We start from the raw sequence: 23,900 nt of genomic DNA on the forward strand, positions 1-23,900 counted from the left end.
CCTCTCGATGCTATTAAGAGAGGCCCTTTGGCCCCTCCCCTCTCCCTCTTTTTACCAATCCTCTTCATGCATTTCCTCCTACCTGACCATCCCCCTCTCCATCCCCTTCCATGATGCCTTCATTCCAGCTGCTCCTGAGATGTTCCTTTATAATATCAGAACTTTCCAGACACCCAAGGTTTGCCCTTTAATTCAACGTACTAAATACTGGAACCCAAGGTTCACTAGGCAGAAGGCATCATGCTAACCACCACAGCAGACACTTAAAGAGCTGTGTCTGCAAAGGCTTTAAAAATATTCTACAAAACTCCCTTCCCTCCCACGTGGGAGAATGGGGCCATGGTGCACACCACAGGTTCACAATCTAAACAGTGGGGGGTTTCAGGCCTTGCCCCAGGCTTCAGTACCTGTGGGACCTTGGGTTGGTCCTTTGTGGCATCTAAGATTCAACCTCTTCACTACAAAAGAGTGACTGCACCTAAGAGCAAGGATTGAAGTGGAATGATACACCTGAAAATACTGTAGACAACATCGTAAAAATAGAATCACTTGGATTAAAGAAAACAACTTAGCCTTTTCTTATAACTCAAGGTGAGCCGTTAAAAGGTCAGTTATTGTGTTCAGAGCCCACGCCTATTTCTTTCTTCTGACATGATAATTGTCATGACTGTCACAGAATCTTGAGGAAAGCAATAAGGTACAGCCTTCCGGGCCTTCAGAGAGTAACATCTTCTGTCCATGTGCTACTGCTCCAGCTTCTGAGTTTATTGAGATCTCACGGCGACTCCTTATAGTTTTCCTGCTCCTTTCTAGCAATGAGGCCGTCGCTCCCTTTATTAAGCACCACGGCAAGCACGTCCCCCTGCAGCAGCCAGCCTCCTTCCTTCTAAACACTCTGGGGTCTGTGGTCGGAATCATATACAAACTTTCTAGAATTGAAAAGAGCTACGCCACCGGATGACAGTCTAGGGGTACTCCCTTAGAGAAAAGACCAGAGCTGGGTGGGGGTGTAGCATCTGTTGGGCCCAGAGATGTCTCAGCTTCTTTCCAAAATCTTGACTGCATACCAGAAGGTGAGCCTTCTAAACAGAAGAATTTCAGAGAAGAAAGGAGTTTTACACGACACCTGCTATATGGTTACCATACTTGGACTTTGTGAATAACTTCCCCAGTGGCTCAGCTGGTAAAGAATCCTCCTGCAATGCGGGAGACCTGGGTTCGATCCCTGGGTTGGGGCTATCCCTGGAGAAGGGAATGGCTACCCACTCTGGTATTCTGACCTGGAGAATTCCATGGACTGTGTAGTCCATGGGGTCACAAAGAGTCGGACACAACTGAGCGACTTTCACTGTGTGCACAGACATGTATCTGCACATCTAAAATTCAACAGCACTGAGACCACGGAGCTATTTGATATACAAAAGAAATTCCCATTTAACAATAATAATTTTCATATTATTTATTTGCCATTTTACATGTTATTTCATATGACACTAAGTGTCTAAGGAGATAGGTATCATCATTCCCCATTTTGAAATAAATATATTTAAGGCTCAGAGAGGCTAACTAATTTGCCCAAGGACTACAGCAAGTAAGCAAGGTGATTCAGGATCTCAGGCAGTCTGAGCCCACAGCCAATCCAGACAGGACTGAGGGTATCGCCAAAGACTGTTGTGAGTTCAAGTCACATGATCAGTTTTTCCTAGTGAAGAACAGTAAACTCTAAAATCCACCCTTTAGACTGAGACTTATCACAATTTATACAAGAATTACCAATTCTCAAAAAAATTCTTAGAAACACCACCACTGTTACCACTTGCCAGGTATTTTATATGCATTATCTCAAATGGTCACAACCGCCCCTGTCAGGGTAGAATTATATCCTACTGATGATGGATGGGCAGAATCTAGGCTGAGAGAGGTACAGTTACTCACCCAAGGACACACAGCCATTAACTGGCAAAAGGTGAGGTTTCAATTCAGGTCTTTCTGACTTAAATGCATATACTCTCTCCAACATGTTGAGTGACTCAAGACAAAACATATTTCAAGGCAAACAATTCTTTCACGATGTAATCAATCTTTGCAATTCAGTAGATTTCTCTGAATCTTTTACAGCTCTGAAATTAAAACAATACTGGCCTAGAAGTGAATACAGCTTGATTGAAAGATGCGTTTGGCCGGTTAATAGCACTGTGAACAACAAGGTCCTACTGTATATAGCACAGAGAACTATATTCAATATCCTGTGATAAACTGTAATGAAAAAGAAAATATATAACTGAGCCACTTTGCTGTATAGCAGAAATTAACACAATATTGTAAATCAACTATACTTCAATAAAACAAAAAAAATAGCTACATGACTTTGGGTATGTCACATAATCTCATTAAGATAGCATTCCTTTATAGTGATCCAATTTCACAGAGCCTTTATGAAGATAAATAAAAGAATGTGTGACATATTGCATGTGCCATGTCCCCTGGCACACAGAAGGTGTTTTAAATATTCTTTCTTTAATTCATCAATTATTATTTTCCTTTTTTTTTTAAAAAAAAATAGAATTGCAGGTTGAGATTTCAAATTGGCAGATTTAGGATAAACTAGCAATTATTATATACGACAGAACATAGAATCTTCACATTAAAACTAAAACTGCTAAAAGTGATCTTAGAAACCACTTCTTATCCATTTATTCACCAACACTGAGTACCATGTATAGTAACTGTCCTGGGCACAGGAGATCAGCAGTGAAAAGAACAAAGTCCTGACCCCTGTGGAGCGTTAATTCTAACAGAAAAGAGTCAGGACATCCCTGGGGGTCCAGTGGTTAAGAATCTGCCTGTCAATGCAGGGGACACGGGTTCGGATCCCTGGTCCGGGAAGATTCCACATGCTGTGGGTCAACTAAGCCCATGCTCTCAAGAGTCCCCATCCCACAAAAGAAGCCACCACAATGAGAAGCCTGCGTTCAGCAGCTGGAGCATGGCCCCACTCTCGGCAACTAAAGAAAGACCATGCACAGCAATGAATACCCACCACAGCCAAAAACAACAAAAAAAAAGCAGCTGGAAAAAAAAGAGTCAGAAAATAAACACATAAATATGTAAAAAGACTATTTAAAAGGAGCAAGTGCTATGAACAGAGATAGCAAAACTCTCTCTCATTTGGCTGAGATGGAAACTACACTCCAAACCAGAGAAGGAACTTAACTGGCCAAAGACCCCACATAAAATTAATGGTATTATCTCTGCTCCCTAGACCTGCAGTTCTCAAATTTTCACATGTATCAGAGTCACCTAGAGGGCACAGATTACCCACCCCAGAGTTTATGATTTAGCAGGTCTGAGGTGGGTCCCCCAAATTTGCATTTATAAAAAGTTTCCAGGTGATACTGCTCGTCCAGGGAGCACACTTTGAGAACAGCTGCCGCTGAGGCCTACAGCCCTCCCAGAGAGGAGTGAGGCAGGAAGAGAGGAGGATAAATACCCCAAGCCCTCTCCTCCTGCCTCAAAATCCCCTGCCACCGCTCCCCACCTGCTAAACACAATCAGAACCAGAGGGCAAAGGACTCTTGCCTCCTGGAACTCAGAGCAGCACACAAGAGGGCTCTATTAACATAATTCCCTCCCACTGCTCCCCTGCAAATTAAAAGGGACCAATAACCTCCCTCCATTCCTAGGCTCTAGAAGTCTCAGGACCGCTTGTGGGTTCCCGTAACCCCAACCATGTACAGTCCCTTCGTTGAAGCCTCACAACACAGGGCAGCTGCATTCTGTTTCATGTCAGGATCCAGAGAGATATACCAGGAGACCCCAGACAGCTCCTCTAACGGTGATATTTTCAGAAACTGACAAAAGCTATTTTATTTCTTCCTATAGTAACATCTATCAAATGCAGGTCAAATATATAATCTTTTTTTATTCTGCTACATAAATAAGAATTGTGTGTGCAACTTGCAGGAACCTGCGCAGCATATGCAATGAGGTCACTCTGAACAGAGCTTTGTGGCCTGGGATGGGCATCTGAGTGACCAACGCATTTTGGGTTGCCTGGTTTCAGCACTGACGGTTCCACATCCTGGGAGACACCTCTGTCCTGGACAAACCAGGACAACTGGTCCCTCTCGCCCTGTACTCTGGGCTCCACGGAGCTCCAGCAATAGCATCACCACCGAGAATGGCTGGCATTTACTGAGCAACTTCCATGAGCCCGGCCCCAGGCTAAGTATTTTATTAGGTACATCACCTCCTTGATTTCTCACAACTACCCTACAAGCAAGTTACTATGATTAGCCTCATTTCACAGATGATAAAATTGAGGCTAAGAGGGCTCAAATAACTTGCTCAAGGTCATGTAGCCTATAAGTAGCACATCATTGACTTGCCCCTCACATAGTCTGAGATCAGAGCCTGCTCTTATAACAGCTATTGTTTCCTTCACGACAGAGCAGATGGGTCCACCTGCCCCAGACCTGATTCCATGTGAAAAACAGCCAACAACTACCCAAAGTTCATGTTAGGGAGTAAGCTCGAAAACTGCAGTCACAAGAGTAGAAATTGAGAGGGGATTTACATATTCTTTATTGCAGGGAGCACAACGAAAAATTCAGTAGGGAAACCTTTGGTACTTTTGGAAAATCAGAGATAAAATTACACAGACCTTCATATTTCAGAGAGCTTCACTGGTGGCTCAGTAGTAAAGAATCTGCCTGCAGTACAGGAGACCCAGGTTCAATCCCAGGGGTCAGGAAGATCCCAGGGAGAAGGGAAAGGCTACCCAATCCAGTATTCTTGCCTGGAGAATTCCATGGACAGAGGAGCCTAGCGGGCTACAGTCCATGGGGTCGCAAAGAGCCAGACACGACTGTGTGACTAGCCCTTTCATTATATTTAAGAACCAAAGTCTTGCTGCAAAATCTGTGACATTCAACAGCTGCTGGTGCAAACTCAATAGCAGTCCCACCTGATAGCCTAGGTTCAGCCACTCATTTTTAAAACTCAAATGATATACCTCTGTCTTAAATCCACAGGGTGACTATCCTGTGGTTTAAATAAATTCAGTCAACTATGTCCAACCAAAAAGTGTTTTCCTAAAATACTATGTTTGCTGGAGACCCAGAGGTCCAAAGACCATAGGTCCAAGACTTTATCCCATCTAAGTGCCTAGAGGTGTGGCACCTTCAGCGGCTGAGCCCCCAGTGTGCAGCCACATCAAAGGACCTAACTTTTGTTCCAGGACAAGTGAGGGTCCTATGAATTACCCTCCTTTGAGACTGGTATGGTTGGAGACTTATTTGGGAGTGAGATGGGGCATCTTTCTTAGAAACACAGCCCCTCTCTCCCACACATTTACAGACCTAAGAGTCTTCTAAAATTCAACATCAGGTGTTTAAGGACTTGGGACTTGGAAATGAGATGACTGCATGTGTGACTGTGGCCAAACCCTTTAATACATTAAACCATTCTCTTATCTAATATATAGGATTGTTGTGCCTGCTTCATGAGATCATCATGAGAATTCAATAGAGTCTTAGAACTCCCCGACAGGAATTCTCGTTGAAAATTCTGAAGGAAGGCTTTCCACCCAGGAATTTCAAATGGGACCTAAACTTTCCTCCTAAGAATGAATCTAGCGCAGCACCCAACACAATGTAAGCCAGAGAGAAAGGAGGAAGCAGAGGCTAAGAAGGCAGATTTCAGGCTCAAATTGCTCAGGTTCAAGCCTTGGCTCTACCACTCACTAAAACTATGTAACCTTCGTAGCTTAACCACTCTGTTCCTCATTTTTGGTGATAACTGTATCCACTTCATAGGACTGTTATGAAGATTCTATAAGTGACAATTAGCGAAAAGCCTTTGAAAAATATCTGGCTCATTTTAAGTTCTTAAGGACACAGCAGAATTAGTTTTCCCTTTTTGGTAGTCATTTCCTCTCTTGTATTTGTTCCCCTGAGGTTCAGTTTGAATCCTTCATGCTCTGCAGATATACCCCGGTGCACCTGTGATTTTCATAACTTTGAAATCTGGTTCCCTATTATTATTCCTCTATCATCCATCATCTCACCAAATGACTTGTCATCTCCTTGTATTTCCTGCTTTCCATTCCAACATGAGCCAAAAGCTGTGCTCCTCTGTATACTCTTTTGGGTTTAGAAATTTTTATCCCAGGAGAGTGAAAATTCCCTCTGTCATATTCTAATCTGGACTAATGGAGTTGCCCTTTGAAACGAACAATCCAGGAAACTGATTCTGTTTGCTTCATCTCTAGACCTGGGGATTTCACAATTTCTTCCTTTAGAACAGACTATGGATGGTATCGAATAACAAAACTGATTCATCAGGAAAGGGTAGATTTTTAATATTTTAGCCTCCAACAAAGATCTCAAATGATTTGATTTTCTGGGGAAACAATCAAAATCCTAAAGTCAAAGACTAAAACTCCAGCTCTTGAGAAACACAGACGTCATCTCGTCATTTTACAGATGGGAAAACTGTGCCCAGGTTCACAGCATTTCTAAACATTGAAAAGATTCTGCAGTCTTATTCCTCTAGGTCAAATGTGCCTTCCACAGCCTTCAAGAATCTCTGTTATTCCTCCATGGAGTTCCCAGGGGAGAGAAGGGGGTGTGGAAAGTGGACGGATGATGGTACCTGAGAAGCCCTCCTCCATCAGGGCCCCCCATCACTCAGGCTCCAGGGCCTCCCTGCATCTGTAATGAAATTCTCTACCTTGCTTCTTCTAACCAGAGGCAGCGGTCTTAGAATTCTCCGTAGGAATCCTCATTACAAACTCTGAAAGAAGGCTTTCCATACAGAAAATAAAACCTCAATTTGTTTTGAAAGAATGATTGAGGAACAGTACATATGTTTAAAAATCCCTATAATTTGCAACAAATCTTAAATTACAAGGGTATCGCTTTTTAAGGAAATAATTTAAATGCAGAAACAGTGCAAAGAGAAGTGTAATTAACACCTATATTCTTCTCTATCAAGAATTATCAACTGAGTTTTACAAATTTTTAAGTGCATTCTCCATTTCAAATGAAATAGAATATCACAAATTAAGGCCAAAATGCCCTTTATGTAACCATCTCAATTCCATTCTCTCTATACTTATTTTGCAAAGGGCAGCCTTCCATTTTGCTTCTTATACTAACATAAACATACAGAATGTGATCAGTAATACAATATTCAATTGTTACATCCATAAAATAGGCTCTCTTTTTTCTTCCTACAGAAAAGGACGTGGCCTTGCAGATGCTGAGTTTGCTTCGTGAACCAGAAGAACATATTTGTAAATATTTGTAAATATCTCTTAATAGATGCTCATATTTTTAGTATAATATCTTCCAAGATCTTATATGCAGTGGCACAGCAAAATTCGGGCTGCTTCTGTGTATAAACAGGATTCTGCCAGTGTTGAAGGTGTCACTAGCAGATAGGCACTCCATGAGGGGAACCAAGAGGCCAGAAAAAGTCAGGCCAAGACACTACATCTGCTTCATCTCTGTGTAGTCACCTCCCTTCCATGATATCCTGCATCTCTGGTTAAATAAATCAGGAATTTATGGGAGTTTGGAGCACAAACAGATAACCTCTAATCCATTTTAACTCTGCCATTGGTGTCAGAAGTGGAACAAGCATGCCTCACTCACTGTCATGGCCAGATTTTAGTCTGAGATCAGAATGCCGAGGTAGGAAACAATAAGTAAGAGATGCCTGAAATGTGAGAATCTTTGTGAGAGGCGCGGAGCCAAGTGAAAGTTATTCACTGTTCTTCTGCCTCCAATCATTTGGACCTTGCATATAAAAAAAAGATGGCTGAGCCAAGAGCAATGAGCTCAAGGCATAATTCCTGGAAGCTTCTATATAAGCCAAAACAGTAGCCAGACTAAGAATTTTCTCCAAAGGGAGTTCAGACCACAAAAGGAGGAAATGTCAGATTTGAGCCAAAATGTACAGAATCACAAAGGGAGAACCCCCACTTAGACATCAAGGTAGGCTGGTATGGGGAAGTACCAAGATTCCTAGAGCTCCAGGTGAAAGAGGTCATCAGCAATTCTGGGGGGACAAACGACAGCTGCTGAGGTTTTGGAGTTAAGAGAAAATGAAATGGAATTGAGAAATGCTTCAGCGCTTGCTAAATCAATTCTCAGGTAAAAGTAATAACAATGTGATTCTGCATACAAGTGAATTTAAATGTATGCTGAACATTTTATGGGTGAAAAGACATAAAGATAATAAAGTAAGAAAGTTCTGACATCATTAACCTTCACTAAAAGAGTGACCAGTACAGAGAGAGGTCCCAAGTTAAACAACTAAGAAATTCTGTTTTAATGTAAACCTGTGACCGATTCATGTTGATGTATGGCAAAAACCATCACAAGATTGTAAAGTAATTATCCTCCAATTAAAATAAACAGATTAATATTTTAAAAAGAAATATCATAGGTAAAAAAAAAATTTGTTTTTAAAATACACATACATCGTTACACACAATGGTGACCTTGAAACTCTGGGATTTGTTCAGATTAACTGTACTCCTCCACCAAAAATTGTGTTCAAGGGGTCAAGTCCCAGGATTAATGTTCTACTTGGAATACATGTCCTCTGTACAGAAAATTTAAGACTTAATTGAAATGGAAAATCTGCACTGATAAGTGCATCCCCCAGCAAAGTTTTTTAAACTTCTGTTTGAAGCAAGAGTGCTATGGAGTTCAGTTAAGGTTTTTCCATGTTTGAGCTGAGCATCTGAGCAGTTGGAAACTGTAAGTTTCCTTTTGCCAGGAGGTTCCACAGTTCCTCCATAAATCCAATTTAAAGGGCCTCAAGACAATGCAACTCAAGTGTTCGAGAGCTGCCCTCTGCTCTGTTCTAGACAATTGTGTTTAGAGGAAGATAACTATCCTAAACTGGAGCCAACTGAGGTACAGAGAAGAGGCTGGCCATGCTCCTAGACCCTGACTATAACTGCTCATTCCTCCCACCCCACCCCTCCCCAGTCCTGGTTTGAGACATGTTAGAATCTTCTTTCAAGTCTTTGTTCTGAAGTTTCCAAGCTAAAAACCATTACCCCAACCCAGTGTACACATTTCCTGTAATAAGAAGGATAATGTAAAAGGTAAAGGATAATGTAATAATGTAAAGGATAATGTAATGTAAAAGGATAATGTAAAAGGTAAACAGAGGATAAACAGAAAATATCTGGCAAGTGAAAGAAAAAATAACAGTTAAAAGATCAGAGCTCTGGATCTGGAAATAGGAGAGAGACTAGATATGGAAACAGTTCTGAACTCAAAGCTGGTCCAGTGGAGCAGAATGAGATCCTTTACCCAGTCCTGCGTGTAGAGCTATGCAAGTTTCACGGAACCACGTGCAGCAGCCTCACCGAGACACCAAGGATATGCCCCCATCTCCTTCACAGCAGGAGGAGTGCCTGGCACCCAACCTTGCACAGCTTGCTCAGAAGGACTGAGGATGACAATGAATAAATGAGAAACTGCTCAAAAATCCAAGCCCCTGAAAGTGGAAGCCAGACAAGCACTTCCCCAAGGCAGATGAAGGGCAAACTCGAGGCATCTTGGTTTCCTCTTCCTCAAGGTCACCTTGCAGAGATGAGTCCAAAAGGGCCTGGAGTTGGGACCACTGTAAACTGGTCATCCTCCCACCTACTTACTTATAGACAACTGCCTAGACAAGTACAGTGGGGACCTTTGCAACCACCACTGCCAACACCAAGCAAATAGGCAATGTGTAAAAACAGGTACATTTCTGGAGCACATCCCCATCAGGAGCTCTAATGTCTGGTCAGCCCATCTGGATTTCATAAAACCATCCTTCCTGGAAGATTTCATGGGCCCCATCCACACATGTGTAAGTACTAAGTCTGATCCTATGGACAGTAGCCTGCCAGGCTCCTCTGTCCATGGGATTTTTCCAGGCAAGAATACAGTAGTGGGTTGCCATTTCCGCCTCCAGGTGATCTTCCTGACCCAGGGATTGAGCTTGCGTCTCTTAAGTTTCCTGTGTTGGCAAGCAGGTTCTTTACCACTAGCGTCACCAAAATACTGATTGATGTTCTTCTGTAATGACTGTACTACTGCCTCAGCAATCAAATCTAAAAGTTCAGAGAGGACATGTTTTGATCCATATAATAATTTTTATATTTACATTAAGCATTTCAATCACTGCCAACTTAATTCTCAATTTTAGCCTGTGAAAATTAAAAGGAAAAAAACTGTCTAAAAATAGGTCCAAAAGGCCTAAAATATTAAGTACTAAATTTTTTACTGGGTATCCGTATGCAATAAAACTAACAAATTTGAGCTAAATTTTATTAATACCCTAACCTACTGTTGCCTATTAACTGGGTCTTATGGAGCTTACATACTAGTGTGATCATTTTATAGTCTTACAAAAACACAGTACTTCAACTTTTAGGGTAAGGTTTATAAATTTTTCTGATGAATCTTCATATTAATTCATTTTTCACCTTCTGACTTTCATAATTTAAGATTTAAGTCAATTGTGAAACAATAAATCTCTTTACTCAAAGTCCTTTAGAGAGTAAAATCTTGACACTGAACTGACACTGGTGCCAAAATTATAAAAAGAATGAAAAGATGTGAACACACTTTAAAAGTGATATTTGTATTTTTCTCCAAGACCCGAAATTTCCTATACCATGGGTCATTTACTTGAGGTTCCTGAGGCTGAGCTCCTAACGTGGTTCTGAAAGATCTTCCATTGCTGGGAGTCAAGACCTTAGGTGTTCCCTCCCTTTGAGGGTGAGCTGAACCCAGTGACTTAACTTGAACATGGCAAGAGTGATGCGATGTCACTTCCGAAATGAGGTTGCAAAGACTGACTTCCAGCTTGCTCTTACTCTCCCTGACCCCCTCAACATCCCACTCTGGTGAAGCCAGGTACCATGCTGTGATGGAGAAGTCCATGTAGCAAGGAACCCAGATGGCCTCCCTCCAGCTCATGAGGAACTGAGGCCCTCAAGTCCAAGAGTCATGAGTAACTGAATCCTCCGAACAACCCTGTGAGCAATCTCAGGAGCAGACCCTTCCCCATTTGAGCCCAGGTGATGCCAGCCCCAGCCACTATCCTGACTGCAGCTTAGGAGAGACCCAGAGTACCCAGCTGTGCCACCCAGAGTCCTGATTCAGGGAAATGGTGAGAAGATAAAGTCACCAAGTCTTGAGGGATAACTGATTACACAGCAACAGACAACTCACCAAGCTGCCTTAGGGTGAGACTGGATTTCTGTTTTTCCTTTTAGAAAGTTGGTGCCCCTGTTTATAATAGCCAGGACATGAAAGCAACCTATGCCCATCAGCAGACAAATGGATAAGGAAGCTGTGGTACATATACACAATGGAATATTACTCAGCCATTAAAAAGAATTCATTTGAATCAGTTCTAATGAGATGGATGAAACTGGAGCCCATTATACAGAGTGAAGTAAGCCAGAAAGATAAAGACCAATACAGTATACTAATGCATATATATGGAATTTTAAAAGATGGTAACGATAACCCTATATGCAAAACAGAAAAAGAGACACAGATGTACAGAACAGACTTTCAGACTCTGTGGGAGAAGGCGAGGGTGGGATGTTCTGAGAGAATAGCATTGAAACAAGTATACTATCAAGGGTGAAACAGATCACCAGCCCAGGTTGGATGCATGAGACGGGTGCTCAGGGCTGGTGCACTGGGAAGACCCAGAGGGACGGGATAGAGAGGGAGGCGGGAAGGGGGATCGGGATGGGGAACACATGTAAATCCATGGCTGATTCATGTCAATGTATGGCAAAAACCACTACAATATTGTAAAGTAATTAGCCTCCAACTAATAAAAATAAATGGAAAAAATAAAAATAAAAAAAAGAAAGTTGGTGCCCAAAAAACACTGACAGTAAGCACCTGGACCCATGCACTTAAGGGCTAATTCCAACATGCTTAAGAAAAGAAGAAATGGTGGCATCAACGTCGAGGCTATACTCACAGGTAAGCACATGCTACAACAATGCCAAAATCATTTTTTAATTAATATATTTGCATGATCAAATCAACTTTTAAAAAAACCCAAAGAGATAAATGGTCATAGAGGCATGCTGTTTAAAAATGTCTTTCTTAAATGGTAACAATGACCCTATATGCGAGACAGCAAAAGAGACACAGATATAAAGAACTGGACTCTGTGGGAGAAGGTGAGGGCGGGATGATTTGAGAGAAAAGCATTGAGACATTTTTTTATATTACCATATGTGAAATAGACCAGTCCAGGGTCGATGCATGAGACAGGATGCTCAGGGCTGGTGCACTGGGACGACCCTGAGGGATCGGATGGGGAGGAAGGTGGGAGGGGGATTCAGGATGGGGGACACATGTACACCCATGGCTGAGTCATGTCAATGCATGGCAAAAAACACTACAATATTGTAATTAGCCTCCAATTAAAATAAATTAATTAATTTTTTAAATGTCTTTCTTTTTCTCTCCCTAACATTACCAACAGCTCTTGTTTTATTCAGTTCTCTTCCAGTATACAAATAAAACACTGCAATGGGCAGCTCAGGTTACGACATCTCCACAAAACAGGACCAGGTCTCTTTGTAAGAAATAACTGACTGGATGTCTGAAACAGAAAACCTGGAGGTAAGCCTGAAGTTCCTTGTTGTCACAGAAAAGTCAGGATGCTGTCAAAGATGTCTGAAAATGGAAAAAAAGGAACTGGTTTAAAGGCGCTGTCGTTGACCTACTTGTGGCCAATTGAGCAGCAGAGAAAGGCATAATTATAGTCCATTAAAGCAAATCCAGACCATCCAAGGCCACCCGTTCATGAGGATCAAACCCTTAAGCAGTCTTTAAAACATTCTCCTTGTTGATGTTGAATCCATGAATTCATGCTTGGTTCCAAAGAGACAAATACATGACCCTTAAGCAGATGAATAATAACCATCCACCGTGATTTACAAAAGGACCAAAACAAACGGGCTTGGCATCTCATGACTGGCATTGGGACCACTGGGATACACAGGAGTAAAGCAAAGTCGGGGTGATCTGAGAGGAACAGGATTTCCAGGGTCTTGGGAAGCTGGAGCTGGGAATGTGGGTGACATTCCCCTGGATGCGGTCGTGATGCCCAGAATGTTTGAGGTTAATAAACATTTGAAGAGCAGCACAGGGACGGCCGGGGACACATTCTTCCGGGGTGTTGACAGAAACCCCCAAAAGACAGAAAAATGCAAGGACGGAACTTTTTTCCTCACCCCTAAAAGCTGTTCATCCTGTTAGGAAACTAAGAAGCCAAAAACATGTTGTATCTGCCCCCGAGCAGGGGGCTTCCCAATTTCTACATCCTTGGCTTAATGAGAAAGACAATGGATGAATGGTCTATTCCCTCCGCTTCCATGACCAATCCAAAGCCTACCACAGCACTCCAGGCACAAAACATTCACATTCTCAAATTTAACAGACATTGCCAAATGAGCACTCAGAAAAGCTATTTCAATATTCACTACTCAACAATGAACAAAGCCACCTAATTGCTCCGATCCTTGTCAAAACTTGATAGTCTTAAACTTTTTCATTTTTGCCAAACTGATGAGAGGGAAAAGCTAGCTCATTGATTTATTAATTCACAGCCTAAAGAGCCTAAAGGGGGTGGGGGGAACCACCACAAATAAAGGCTTGTAGAAAACAAATGCGACAAACTATTTTGGAGACTGGCAAGGCTTCCAAGGTGGCGCTAGTGGTAAAGAACCTGCCTGCCAATTCAGGAGACATAGGAGACATGGGTTCGATCCCTGGGTCAGGAGGATCCCCTGGAGGAGGGCGTGGCAACCCACTCCAGTATTCTTGCCTGGAGAATCCCATGGACAGAGGAGCCTGGTGGGCTACAGCCCACAGGGTCTCAAAGGGTCAGACACAACTGAAGTGACTTAGCATGCACGCACACATGAAAGGCATAAGTAAGAGTGATGTTGTTTACTGGGTAACTGTTTCATGCCAGGAACCGAGCTTGACAATAAACAGGAATTACTTTGGCTCTTGAAGCACTAGGGCACTAGTATGCCCCACTCACAGATGCAGAGATAAAGGTTCAGAACAGTGAAGTTAACTTATCAAGTTCATATCACAAGCCAGGAGCTGGGATTTAGAGAGTTACTCAACCATCACTACCTCCCAGTTTTCAAATCTTCCCATCACTCTAAAACATTCTCTCATGCCCACTGGCTACAAATCCCTGCTCCCATGCCCAGCCCCGGGCAACTACTGTTCTGCCTTCTATCTCCACAGAGTTGTCTTCTCTGAATATTTAATGTAATATGTAATCTTTTGCGTCTGGCTTCTTTTGTTCAATGCAATGTTTTCTGAGGTTCATCCAATGCTACAGCCTAGTATCAACAGCTGATTCCTTTTCTGATTCCTTTTTCTTGCTAGTAGTAATCCACTGGATGGATTCACCAGTTGAGGGACATCTGGAATGTTCCCAGCTTTTGGCGACCATGAAGAACGCTGCTACAAACATTTGCGTACGTGTCTGTGTTGACATATGTTTTCATCTCTGTTGGGTACATTCCTAGAAGTGGAATGGCTGGATCCTATGGCACGTGTATGTTTAACTTTTCAAAGAAACTGCCAAACTGCTTACTGAAGTGGCGTCACCATTTTTTTTTTACCAACCACCCCCCCATCCAGCCTGAAATGAAAATTGTAAGCTGAATACCCAAGAAATTGGAAATACTTTCTAACTCTTCCCCTCATGTACCAGTGAATGTGTGTATGTGTGTCAGACAGACTTTGGCAGTTTGACTCCAGGGTGAAAAATTAAGTCTAACGCTGTGGACTCGCTTCCATGAATCAGTCACCCATTGATGGTAGATCTGGTTGGGACTTTGGAGCAGCCTTCACCTGGGTAAATAATAATACCTAGGATACTCCAAGGGAAATAGTGCTGACATTTTGAAATAAAACCAGCCAGAAGGCTCACCATTTTGCCTCACCTTTTCACACACTGCCTTTTTGACACATTAATTCCCATTTTTCACAGCTGATTTCTGGCAGATCTCTTGGGATCTATGCCTTGCATCCTCACTACACCCCTCTATCTTTTTTAGCACCTGTAACTCTTACTGATAGACAATAAATAATTATTATCATGGTCATTTCTCCCTCTTCCAGGCAACGTAGAGTGTCCAGCAAGGCCACCTCCAATGCTGAAGGCCATCACCCCCACTGGTCACCCTGTCCCACCTGCACACACCACCAGGGATCCCCCGTCTCTTTGGCTGCCTCTGATTGCTCTTAATCCATAAAAAACCTGCGGCATTCTTCCTCTCCAAACCAATTTGAATCCACTTTATAAGATTTCACAAGACACTCTAACTGCTTTCTAATATCTACATGGGTACTGCCTCCTAGCCCCAATTCTGTAATGTGCCTGCAAATGCTATTACACCTGTCAGGCATGGTTTGTTTTCAATAATCTCATAGCTTTTTATTTCTTGGAATGCCACAGCCCTCCATGTGTTTACTTAGTCTTTGCTTATTTGTCAAGTGCACGAAGCATCTTTCTCCCCACTGCCCCAGAGTGCCAAGCACTTGATTTCTAGGTTAGGTAAGAGATAGAAACAGAGCAGGAGGCAGAGCCCGAAGGCAAGGAGGACAGTGTGAGGGGGGTGGTAGGAAGGGAGAGAAGACACAGGCAGTCGCTTGCCTGTTACATTGTGCAACTACTTGGTTTTCTATCTGTTCTCATTTACAGGATGTGTGCTTGGAAACAAACAAGCCTATCTTTGAATGGCGAAATGTATTAGTAACACCTGTTTCATTCCAAATCTCTTTCTAAAAGTGGCTGCAGAGAATCAAGAACTTCCCCCGCCCCCGCCAAAAAAAAAGAAGAACTAAAAATCATCACCAAAACTCAACTACTTTTCAATTCATAACTGAGCTTAACACCGATGTCCCCTTGGCCTGCATACACACACCACTGCCAGGGCAAGTAGGAGAAAAAGCGCCCCTTCAGGACGAAGCTGTACAATGCACTCACTCTGCGTGTATCATCTTATCTAGTCTTGACAAAATCCAGCAAGGTAGCTGTATTCATTCTCACCCGACAGATGAGGAGCTGGGGATTCGAGGAGTAAATAAATGACTTGCCCACGCTGGCACAGCTAGAAAGAGGCAGGAGCAGAATTCAAACTGAGGACTTAAGACTCCAAAGCTCATACTCTTTTTTTTTTTTTTGCTCAATCAGGCTGCCTCCTGAGTTAAACTCCCCCCCCCCACACCATAGTTGCCATGAGATTCTACCATCTCGTCATTACCATAAATAAATATGTATCAGGGACCCACCACCTATATGGCACTGCTCTTGTTTCCACAGCAACAAACTCCCAGAGTGTCATGGGAGTATCCCGTGTGCAAAAGAATGATGCTGTGATGTCCTGTGATCGTGGCTCTGAAAGGTGACAGTTACACTACTACCGAGGACGCTGTCTCAGCTGGCAGTCTGGAGCCTGCAGGAGCCGCGCTGGGGCTAAGCAAGAAGAGGAGAGGAGAAAGGCAGTGGGTTGCAACCCAAGACAGTGGTCTGCTTTCGCTAGGAACATGCTTGCGATTGTTGCTGAAACAGAATCCAAGCCAGGTTTGCACGTTAATTGTTCTTTTATTAGGAACCAAATCAAGCAATCCAGGAGAGAAAGTCAAATTTGACTGTACTGCTAACGGTTCCCCAGAGGTAACGATTATCAAGTTAAACGACTACATCGCTAACAACTGCCATCACAAGTCAGTCCGTCTCAGATCCGCTTTTGCTCTCAATGTACAGATGCCAAAACCCACTAGTACATAAATGAGTGATTCCCTCATCCATTTGTTTAACTGTCTCCTTCTTTCCTCATCCCAAACCATGTTTTTGCCACACTTTTCAGAGGCTGATTTTAAATGCCTTTTTTTTTTTTTTTTTTTTTTACCATCATTCCTTACAAAAATCATCCTGGCTCATAAAACACATCTCACAAGAAAGAAGAAGGAAATTGCCTTTTGATGACAAGCTTTCACCACTGACTTTTGGACACTATGACCAACATGTTACAGCAGAACATATCACCCCAACTGTGTACTTGGATGTAAGCTTACAAACTGAAATTGCTTTTGAGACTGGGAATTTCCAGACAAAAAGACTATGGAGAGCACACCACTGAGTTTTTAAACATATTATTTACCCAAACTTGCCAAAAGTTTTAAATCAGATTCTTTCGAAGAAATCAAACTGAGTCATATTTATACTAGATTTGGATATCAAAATGTCTCCATTTAGAAATAAAGTATGAAGATAAGTCCGTTTTTAAAAGTCAACATTTGGAGCATTCCTGCATCTACAAGTGCAGCTGTTAGAAACTTGGGAGAAATAATTAACTTAAATGGTCTAGTTAGCATTAAACCAGAGAGAGGAGATACCACGGAAAATTCCCATTTTTACAAATGAGTGAGGCTCAGAATGCATCAAATCTCCAACACAAGCTAATCCCCTCTCGTTTAAGGAGTCCTTGGAACAAACGCAGCCACTTGCTAAGTACATGCTACACGGGGTCTGCAGAGAAGCCACTCTGCTCAGGAAAAATCAAAAGAAACATGGTTCCCTAACAGCAGATTTCTTCCCAAACTGCACTCCAGGATTGCTTTTCTTTCCCCAGCGTTCCGAAGAGCAAACAAAGAAAAGGTGCTCGCTCCTCACACTTCTCTAAATGTTTTAACAAAAGGCTGCTGAATAAACACATTACTCATTTAAAAATTGAAAAGAAGTTCTATTCCGGAGATGAAAGCAACTAGATTTGCATTTTAACAGTTGTGGGCGAGCGCCACCTGGCGGGAGCATCCGGAACCGGCGTGCTTCCAGCATCCGGCAGCTTCCCAAGCCCAGACGGTTTTCACCGCACGCTGCCCAAGAACGCTGCGAGACCCGTGGCGGAACATTTTTGATATTGATTCTCGCGGAGGGAACGTGAGTATCACTCACGGGTGGCAGGCCGCCCAGGCCCTGGAGGATAGTGAAATGTAAGTCATGAGTGATGCTTGGTCCCCAGGAATGCCCCCAAGCACCCTCCTTCCTTCCCTGCCCTAGCACACCTACCACAGATCTGAAACGAGGGAAACAGATTGTGCACCATCTTCAGAATGATGTGCGGCCGTCCCTCCTCTCTTAATGGTTAAGCCAACCTTTCAGCTTCACACACCTCAAAAGAAGTGCCCTAGTCACCTAACTTCCCAGCCACGAAGCAGGCTGTCCCCCTTCGCATAAGTCCCAAATTCAGTTTCCACTTTGGAGTAAGGAAGACCCCAATGCATTTCCCAGGGAAGGTCACTCCAGCGGCTCTTAGCCTCGGAAGCAGCCTATTTGAGGAGATTACACTGCCCACGGTTTCTTTCTCTTTCTCTTCGCTTTCAGCGTGATAATAGATAGGCACCGCGGCTAGTCATCAATTCAAAACGCATCTTATCCTAAGTCCCACCTGCTCATCTCTGCCTGCCCCTGTGATCCCGGCAATCTCCCCTCTGCGTGGTCACACCTGAGCTAATTGGTGCTAGGAAACTTCAAAATGATTCCGAACTTGGAAGCATACCTGCACCACTTCCTCCCTTCTCTCCTTCCCCCACCGCCTACCCTTTGGGGGGCTCAGGGCTGGAAGCTGCCTCCGGTGGGGTCTGGGATGTGTAAGACCCCACCCATCCCGGGTCCTGCTGGCCTCCGGTACAGGCCAACTTCCCATCAGGAGGCCGCCAGGGTGATCCCACACACACTAGGGGAACTACGTCTACTCGCCTCCTTCCCACGGTCAAGCCCAAATACGAGTCCCCCAAACTTTTCTGGAGCAGACACGCTCACAGGTCAAAGCCGCGACACCGAAAGGGCCTTCACAGGGGCGCCCGTTTACTTGGGATGGAAACCACGGGGTAGGAAGGAGGGCTCGCGGTCTCAGTCTTGAACACGAACACCCCCGCGGTGCTTCCAGCGGCGTAAGGACAAGCTCAGGGGCGCAGCATGGTTAGAGCAAGTCTGGAGCCGCCTGGATCTCCCGAGTGAAAAGAAAAGCCACCTCCCTGGCAGCCTCGGCCTGCTGGCGACCAGTCCTCCCCACGAAAAGCGCGCGCTGCCCAGGAAGCTGCGGAGAGGACGCTCCCCCCACCACCACCCCGGGCGTCGATGCCGCTTCTCATCTCGCCGCCCCAAACACTCGAGTGACAGATTCCGACAAGTGGGAGGCGGCGAGCGGAAATATTCTCCGCAGCCGCAGAAAGTTACTCGAGCCCGGGGACCGGCAGGAAAGTAAAGCGGAGCACTTGACCGAACGCGGCCGGCCGAGGGACGCCGAGGGCCGGGCTCGCTGGCCCGGGCGCGCCTGGACGAGGCAGCCCGCGGCTGCAGGCGGGGACCCGGGCTCCGGCAAACCCCTCGAGCCCGCACAACTTTCTCCGCCCGGGACCCAGCGGCGGACGCCGGGATGCGCCGGGGAGGGAGCGGGGATCGGGGGCGCACTCACCTGCGGCGCTCTGCGCCCGGGCGCCGGGCAGCGGCTGCAGCTGCAGCCGCAGGAGCAGGCTGAAGGCGAGCGCGGCGAGGTTCGCCATCCGGGCGGCAGCGGCTCAGCCCCTTCCCGCGGGGGCTGGGGCCGGGACTGGGGCGGGCGCGGGGCGGCCCCGCATTGCCGGCGCGGCCGCAGGCGGTGCGCGCCGCTGGGCTCCAGGAGCCGGCGCCGCTGCGCTCGAAGCCGAGGCGCGGCGCGAACTGAGGCGGGAGGCTGGGCGGGGGCGGGACGCGGGGCGGGGGGCGGTGTCCCCGGAGTCCTAACGCCGCCGCCGCCGCCCGCCCGCCCGGCGCTCCGCCTCGGCCGCGCACACACCCTCGCGCGCACGCCCGCGCCTCGCACACGCCCGCGCCTGGCCCACGCGGGCTCCCCGCGCACCCTCGCCCGGCCAGCCGGCTGGGGGCCGCTAGCTCGCAGAGTCACGCGCCTACACGCAGCGCCCCCGCACCCATGCTCCCCGCGGGGTCTCGCCTCTTCGCCCGGGGCCGAGCCGCCGCGTGCACCGTCTGCCCGGCTGGGGCGCAGGTATCGGCGGGCGGTGGCGGGGAGGGAGAGGGAGCTGCCGTTTGAACTCGGAGTGGGCGAACAGGTGAGTGGGGGACGGGTGCGAAAGGGGGGAAGGCGGAGGCAGCCGTCTGGACTCAGGATGGGGAGCCAGGTGAATGGGGGTGATGGGAGGGGCCTCTGCCCTAAACAGAAGCAGGTGTCCACTAACGAGGGTCTCCGGCACGCCCTAAGATGAGAATTCCATGCAAGAGTCGTCACCGCACCACCAGCACACACACATACGCACGCACATACACACACACACACACACACACACACACACTCTTCTGGGTGCATCGGTGCACCGCAGTCGTCCCCCACCCACCTCATCAGCCTCCCAGGTACCCCTCTTATTCACCCACACCTCCCTCTTTTCGCCAGCCCCAACTTGAGAGGGGGGCGAAGACTGGCCGTGAGGCATCCTAGCCTCTTGCTGCCTTCGCCCTTCCCCTTTTTCCGGAGACAGAACCCTGTAGCTTTTTCCTATTTCTTCCCGGTCTGAACAAAGACCCGGTTGAGGCTGAAAGCCTAAAAGCCATCGATCAGAGTCCGGGCTGTCCCTTGCAGCCCACAGGCAGCGACTCTGCCCTCCTGGGATCAGGGGCTCTCATGGAAGACACCAGGTGCTGCTTGGTCCTGGCTGGGGGCTTGGGTTGTAAAAGCCAGGAGAAGGGTCTCTGGGCAAAGCTCAAGGGATTCACACTCTGTAAACCTGACCAGCCCCCTACACCCCACCCCATCCCTGGCCTCATCTTGTTGGGATTCCAAGGATGGGATTGGACAGACTGTTGGGGAGAAATACAAAAGTCAGGCATGGCTAAGGGGGCTCTGGATTGAGTTGCTATGGCAGAGAACACAGTCTCTCTCCCCTGTACCCCAGTTCCCACTAGATGCAGTGGGACACTTGCCTTGAATGGAGACCCATTAACTGCCCCCACACACACACTGCACTTGTAAGCTCAGGCTAATTCTCCCACTCCTGTCTGGCTCTCCCACCACCTTCAAACAGTGAAGGGCTTAGACTAGGTCGTGGACTAACCAGTGCTCATCTGTGGGGAGGCCCGGGAGTGGACCAGCTGCCTCAGAGACTTAATAATTCTACAGATTTCGACAGGGCACTAAACCATGTGCCTAGGGGCACAGAGGTGACTGGGTCTCAGGACAGCTAGGTTGGGAAGATCCCTTCTACTCAGAGCTAAACAGCTGACTACAGCATCCGTCAAACCCTCATCCAAGGTTTATCTCAGGCAGAGGAGTTGTTAGCAAGGCCTGACCCTGGCCCATGACCTGTGACTCTGGACATGGCTGATCCCAGGGCTTGACCTGGGAAGCAGGAGATTTCTAAGCCACTAGGGAGCTTCTGATTTCTTATAACTTGTCCTGGCTCCCTTTGGCTCCTCTTCATGCCCACTCTCAAACTTTCTGGAAAAGTACAAAACGCATTCCTCAATAGTGTCTTCAGAGCACAAGCCCTCCCATATCCACACTCTAAAGGTGCTATATTGCTGCCCTAACCTGCTGAGTGGGGTTCATGTGGCCCCAAAATAAAACTCTACTCCAGGGACTTCCCTGATGGTCCAGTGGGTAAGACTGCTTTCCCAATGCAGGGGGCCTGGATTCGATCCCTGGTCAGGGAACTAGATCCTGCATGGTGCAACTAAGACCCGGCACAGTCAAATAAATATTAAAAAAAAAAAAAAAAAAGCTCCACTCCCAAGGTAACCAAGCTGGCGAGCAGGACCATCACCTGCCCTTGTCACTGGACTGTCCCTGCCCCTGTTGAAGCCAGGGCTCTCTGTGTTTTGCTTGCCACCCTCTGCCTGGAAATTGATCCCTCTATTTCTTCAGGAGCCAAACCCACCACCCAGTAAGACTCTGACTCTGGTCCCACCACCGTGCCCTCGCACCTGCCGTTCCCTCTTCCTGGAAGGCCCTTCCCTGTATCACCTCCCCGAATAGCTCCTTAAATGACTTCTCTAGCCAAGAGGCACTCCCTGCCCACGGCCAGTTGCCAAGGCCCCTGAGACAGCCGCTGGGGCGATGCTTTTCACACGGTGGGGATGTGGTTTGTCTCCTGGGTCTTTTCCACAAGCCTGAGTTCTCAAATGGCACCTGGACACGTAAGACAGGGCTGCTGGCTGATGGGAGGTTGAGGGGAGGGATGGCTCAGGGCCACAGATGACTGGCTTCTCAGAGGAGGGACTTCGTGGAGAGTGACAGCATCATCTCCCACCCTCCTTTGCAGGAACTTCAGTGCTGAATGGAAAGGAGGGGCTGCTTTCCCATCTACCCCCATCAGCCCGGGGAGCTGGGGGATCGTGACCACATGTTCACTCCTGGCTCAGGGCCAGATTCAGTGTCAGTGCTGAAGCAAGGAGGCCAGGGTCTGGGGTGAGCTTTGTGATGGCTTCAGAGGGCCCCCTACCCCCTTTCAATTCCATTCAAGAAGGTGGCCCCTTCTCCTTAATCCCGGGGGACTGTGGGCAAGCCCTCTCTCAGCCCTGGTGTCCCTGTCTACACAGTGACTTCCCTTTCAGCTCTGGGGGCGCCAAGATAGGAGTATTCAGACACTTTAGCTGCAGATCTCTCAGCCCAAGTATAGTTTGAGGGGCAGCCTGAAACACATATTCTTTCAACAAGGGAGCTGGCTGACCGCCATGTGCCATGGCAGGACTGTGGGTTTGCAGCTTGTAAAGTAGACTTGGTTTTTGCCTTCCTGGAGCTTGCAGTCCAGTGGTAAAGACAGAACAAAGATCCAGAGGAGACCTCCATCTCCCCAGCCCCTCCCTCTGCCCCCAGTTATGGTCAGCTCTACAGTGGGGATCAAAGGACCAGGGGGACACCTTGGGCCAGGATGCCTTACTTACCCATGGGGAAAGCCTGGTGATGTAGCTGCTGTTTTATCCCCTTCTTATCCACAAGGAAACTCAAAGAGGCTTCACCCTATGTAGGGAGGCGGCTGAGGAGCGGCCCTCCACTGGAGCCTTCTCTCTCCTTGCTGTTAGGCAGGGTACCTCTAGTCATTTAAATACAGAATTTAGAAATTGAGTCTTTAGTCACACTAACCACATTTCAAGTGCTCAGGGGCTTTATGTGGTTAGTGGCTGCCATATTGGACAGCACAGATATAGACCATTTTCATTAACACAGAAAAATCTATTAGCACTGCTCAAACTACAGCCTGTGGGCCAAACCTGGCCCACTGCCTACTTTCTTTTTAAATAAAGTTTTATTGGAACACAGCCATGCTTATTATTCATTTGTGTACTGCCTATGGTTGCTTTTAGCAAAAAGTTCTATTAGACAGTGCTGCACTCAAGCAGGGGTCAGCAAACTACTGTAATAGGGAAGAATCTTTGTATTCTATTACAGGTTAATACTAAAGGGATGTTGCCTATAAGCTTAAATTATACATAATGGCCCATTTCTGGGAAACCTGCCTCCCAGATGAGTGTGATGCTAAAATACCTTTGTTTAGGATCACCTGTGAATGGCTGCAGGAAAGAAGAAATTAGTATACCCCCTGAGGAGTTTGACCAGAACCACAAAATGTTTGAATTTACCCCCTCCCCTTTTAGTATAAAAGAAGCCAGAATTCTAACTGAGGACAAGCTGGTGTTTTGGGATGCTACCATCTTCTCCGTCTTGCTGGTTTTCTGGATAAAGTTGCTGTTCCTTACTCCTGCAACTTGTCTCTGGATTTTTTGGCCTGTCCTGCAGCAAACATTACAAGCTTGAACTCAGCAAC

The 23,900-nt window shown here is 46.2% G+C and overlaps 1 protein-coding gene across 12 annotated transcripts in view; it reads right to left on the bottom strand.

Moving 5' to 3' along the window:
* PTPRT (protein tyrosine phosphatase receptor type T) overlaps window positions 1–20,190 on the bottom strand; it is a 1,101,260-nt gene extending 1,081,070 nt beyond the window's left edge. For all 12 annotated transcript variants that reach the window (XM_043884333.1, XM_043884327.1, XM_043884332.1 and 9 more), the window contains exon 1: window positions 19,562–20,190. In XM_043884333.1, the coding sequence (XP_043740268.1) occupies window positions 19,562–19,649 (88 nt within the window). In that variant the 5' untranslated portion in view covers window positions 19,650–20,190. The remainder of the gene's footprint in view (window positions 1–19,561) is intronic.
* Window positions 20,191–23,900: the final 3,710 nt, after the last annotated feature.

This window comes from Cervus elaphus, chromosome 23 (genome assembly GCF_910594005.1).
Source record: "Cervus elaphus chromosome 23, mCerEla1.1, whole genome shotgun sequence".
In the NCBI taxonomy this organism is placed as follows: Eukaryota; Metazoa; Chordata; class Mammalia; order Artiodactyla; family Cervidae; genus Cervus; species Cervus elaphus.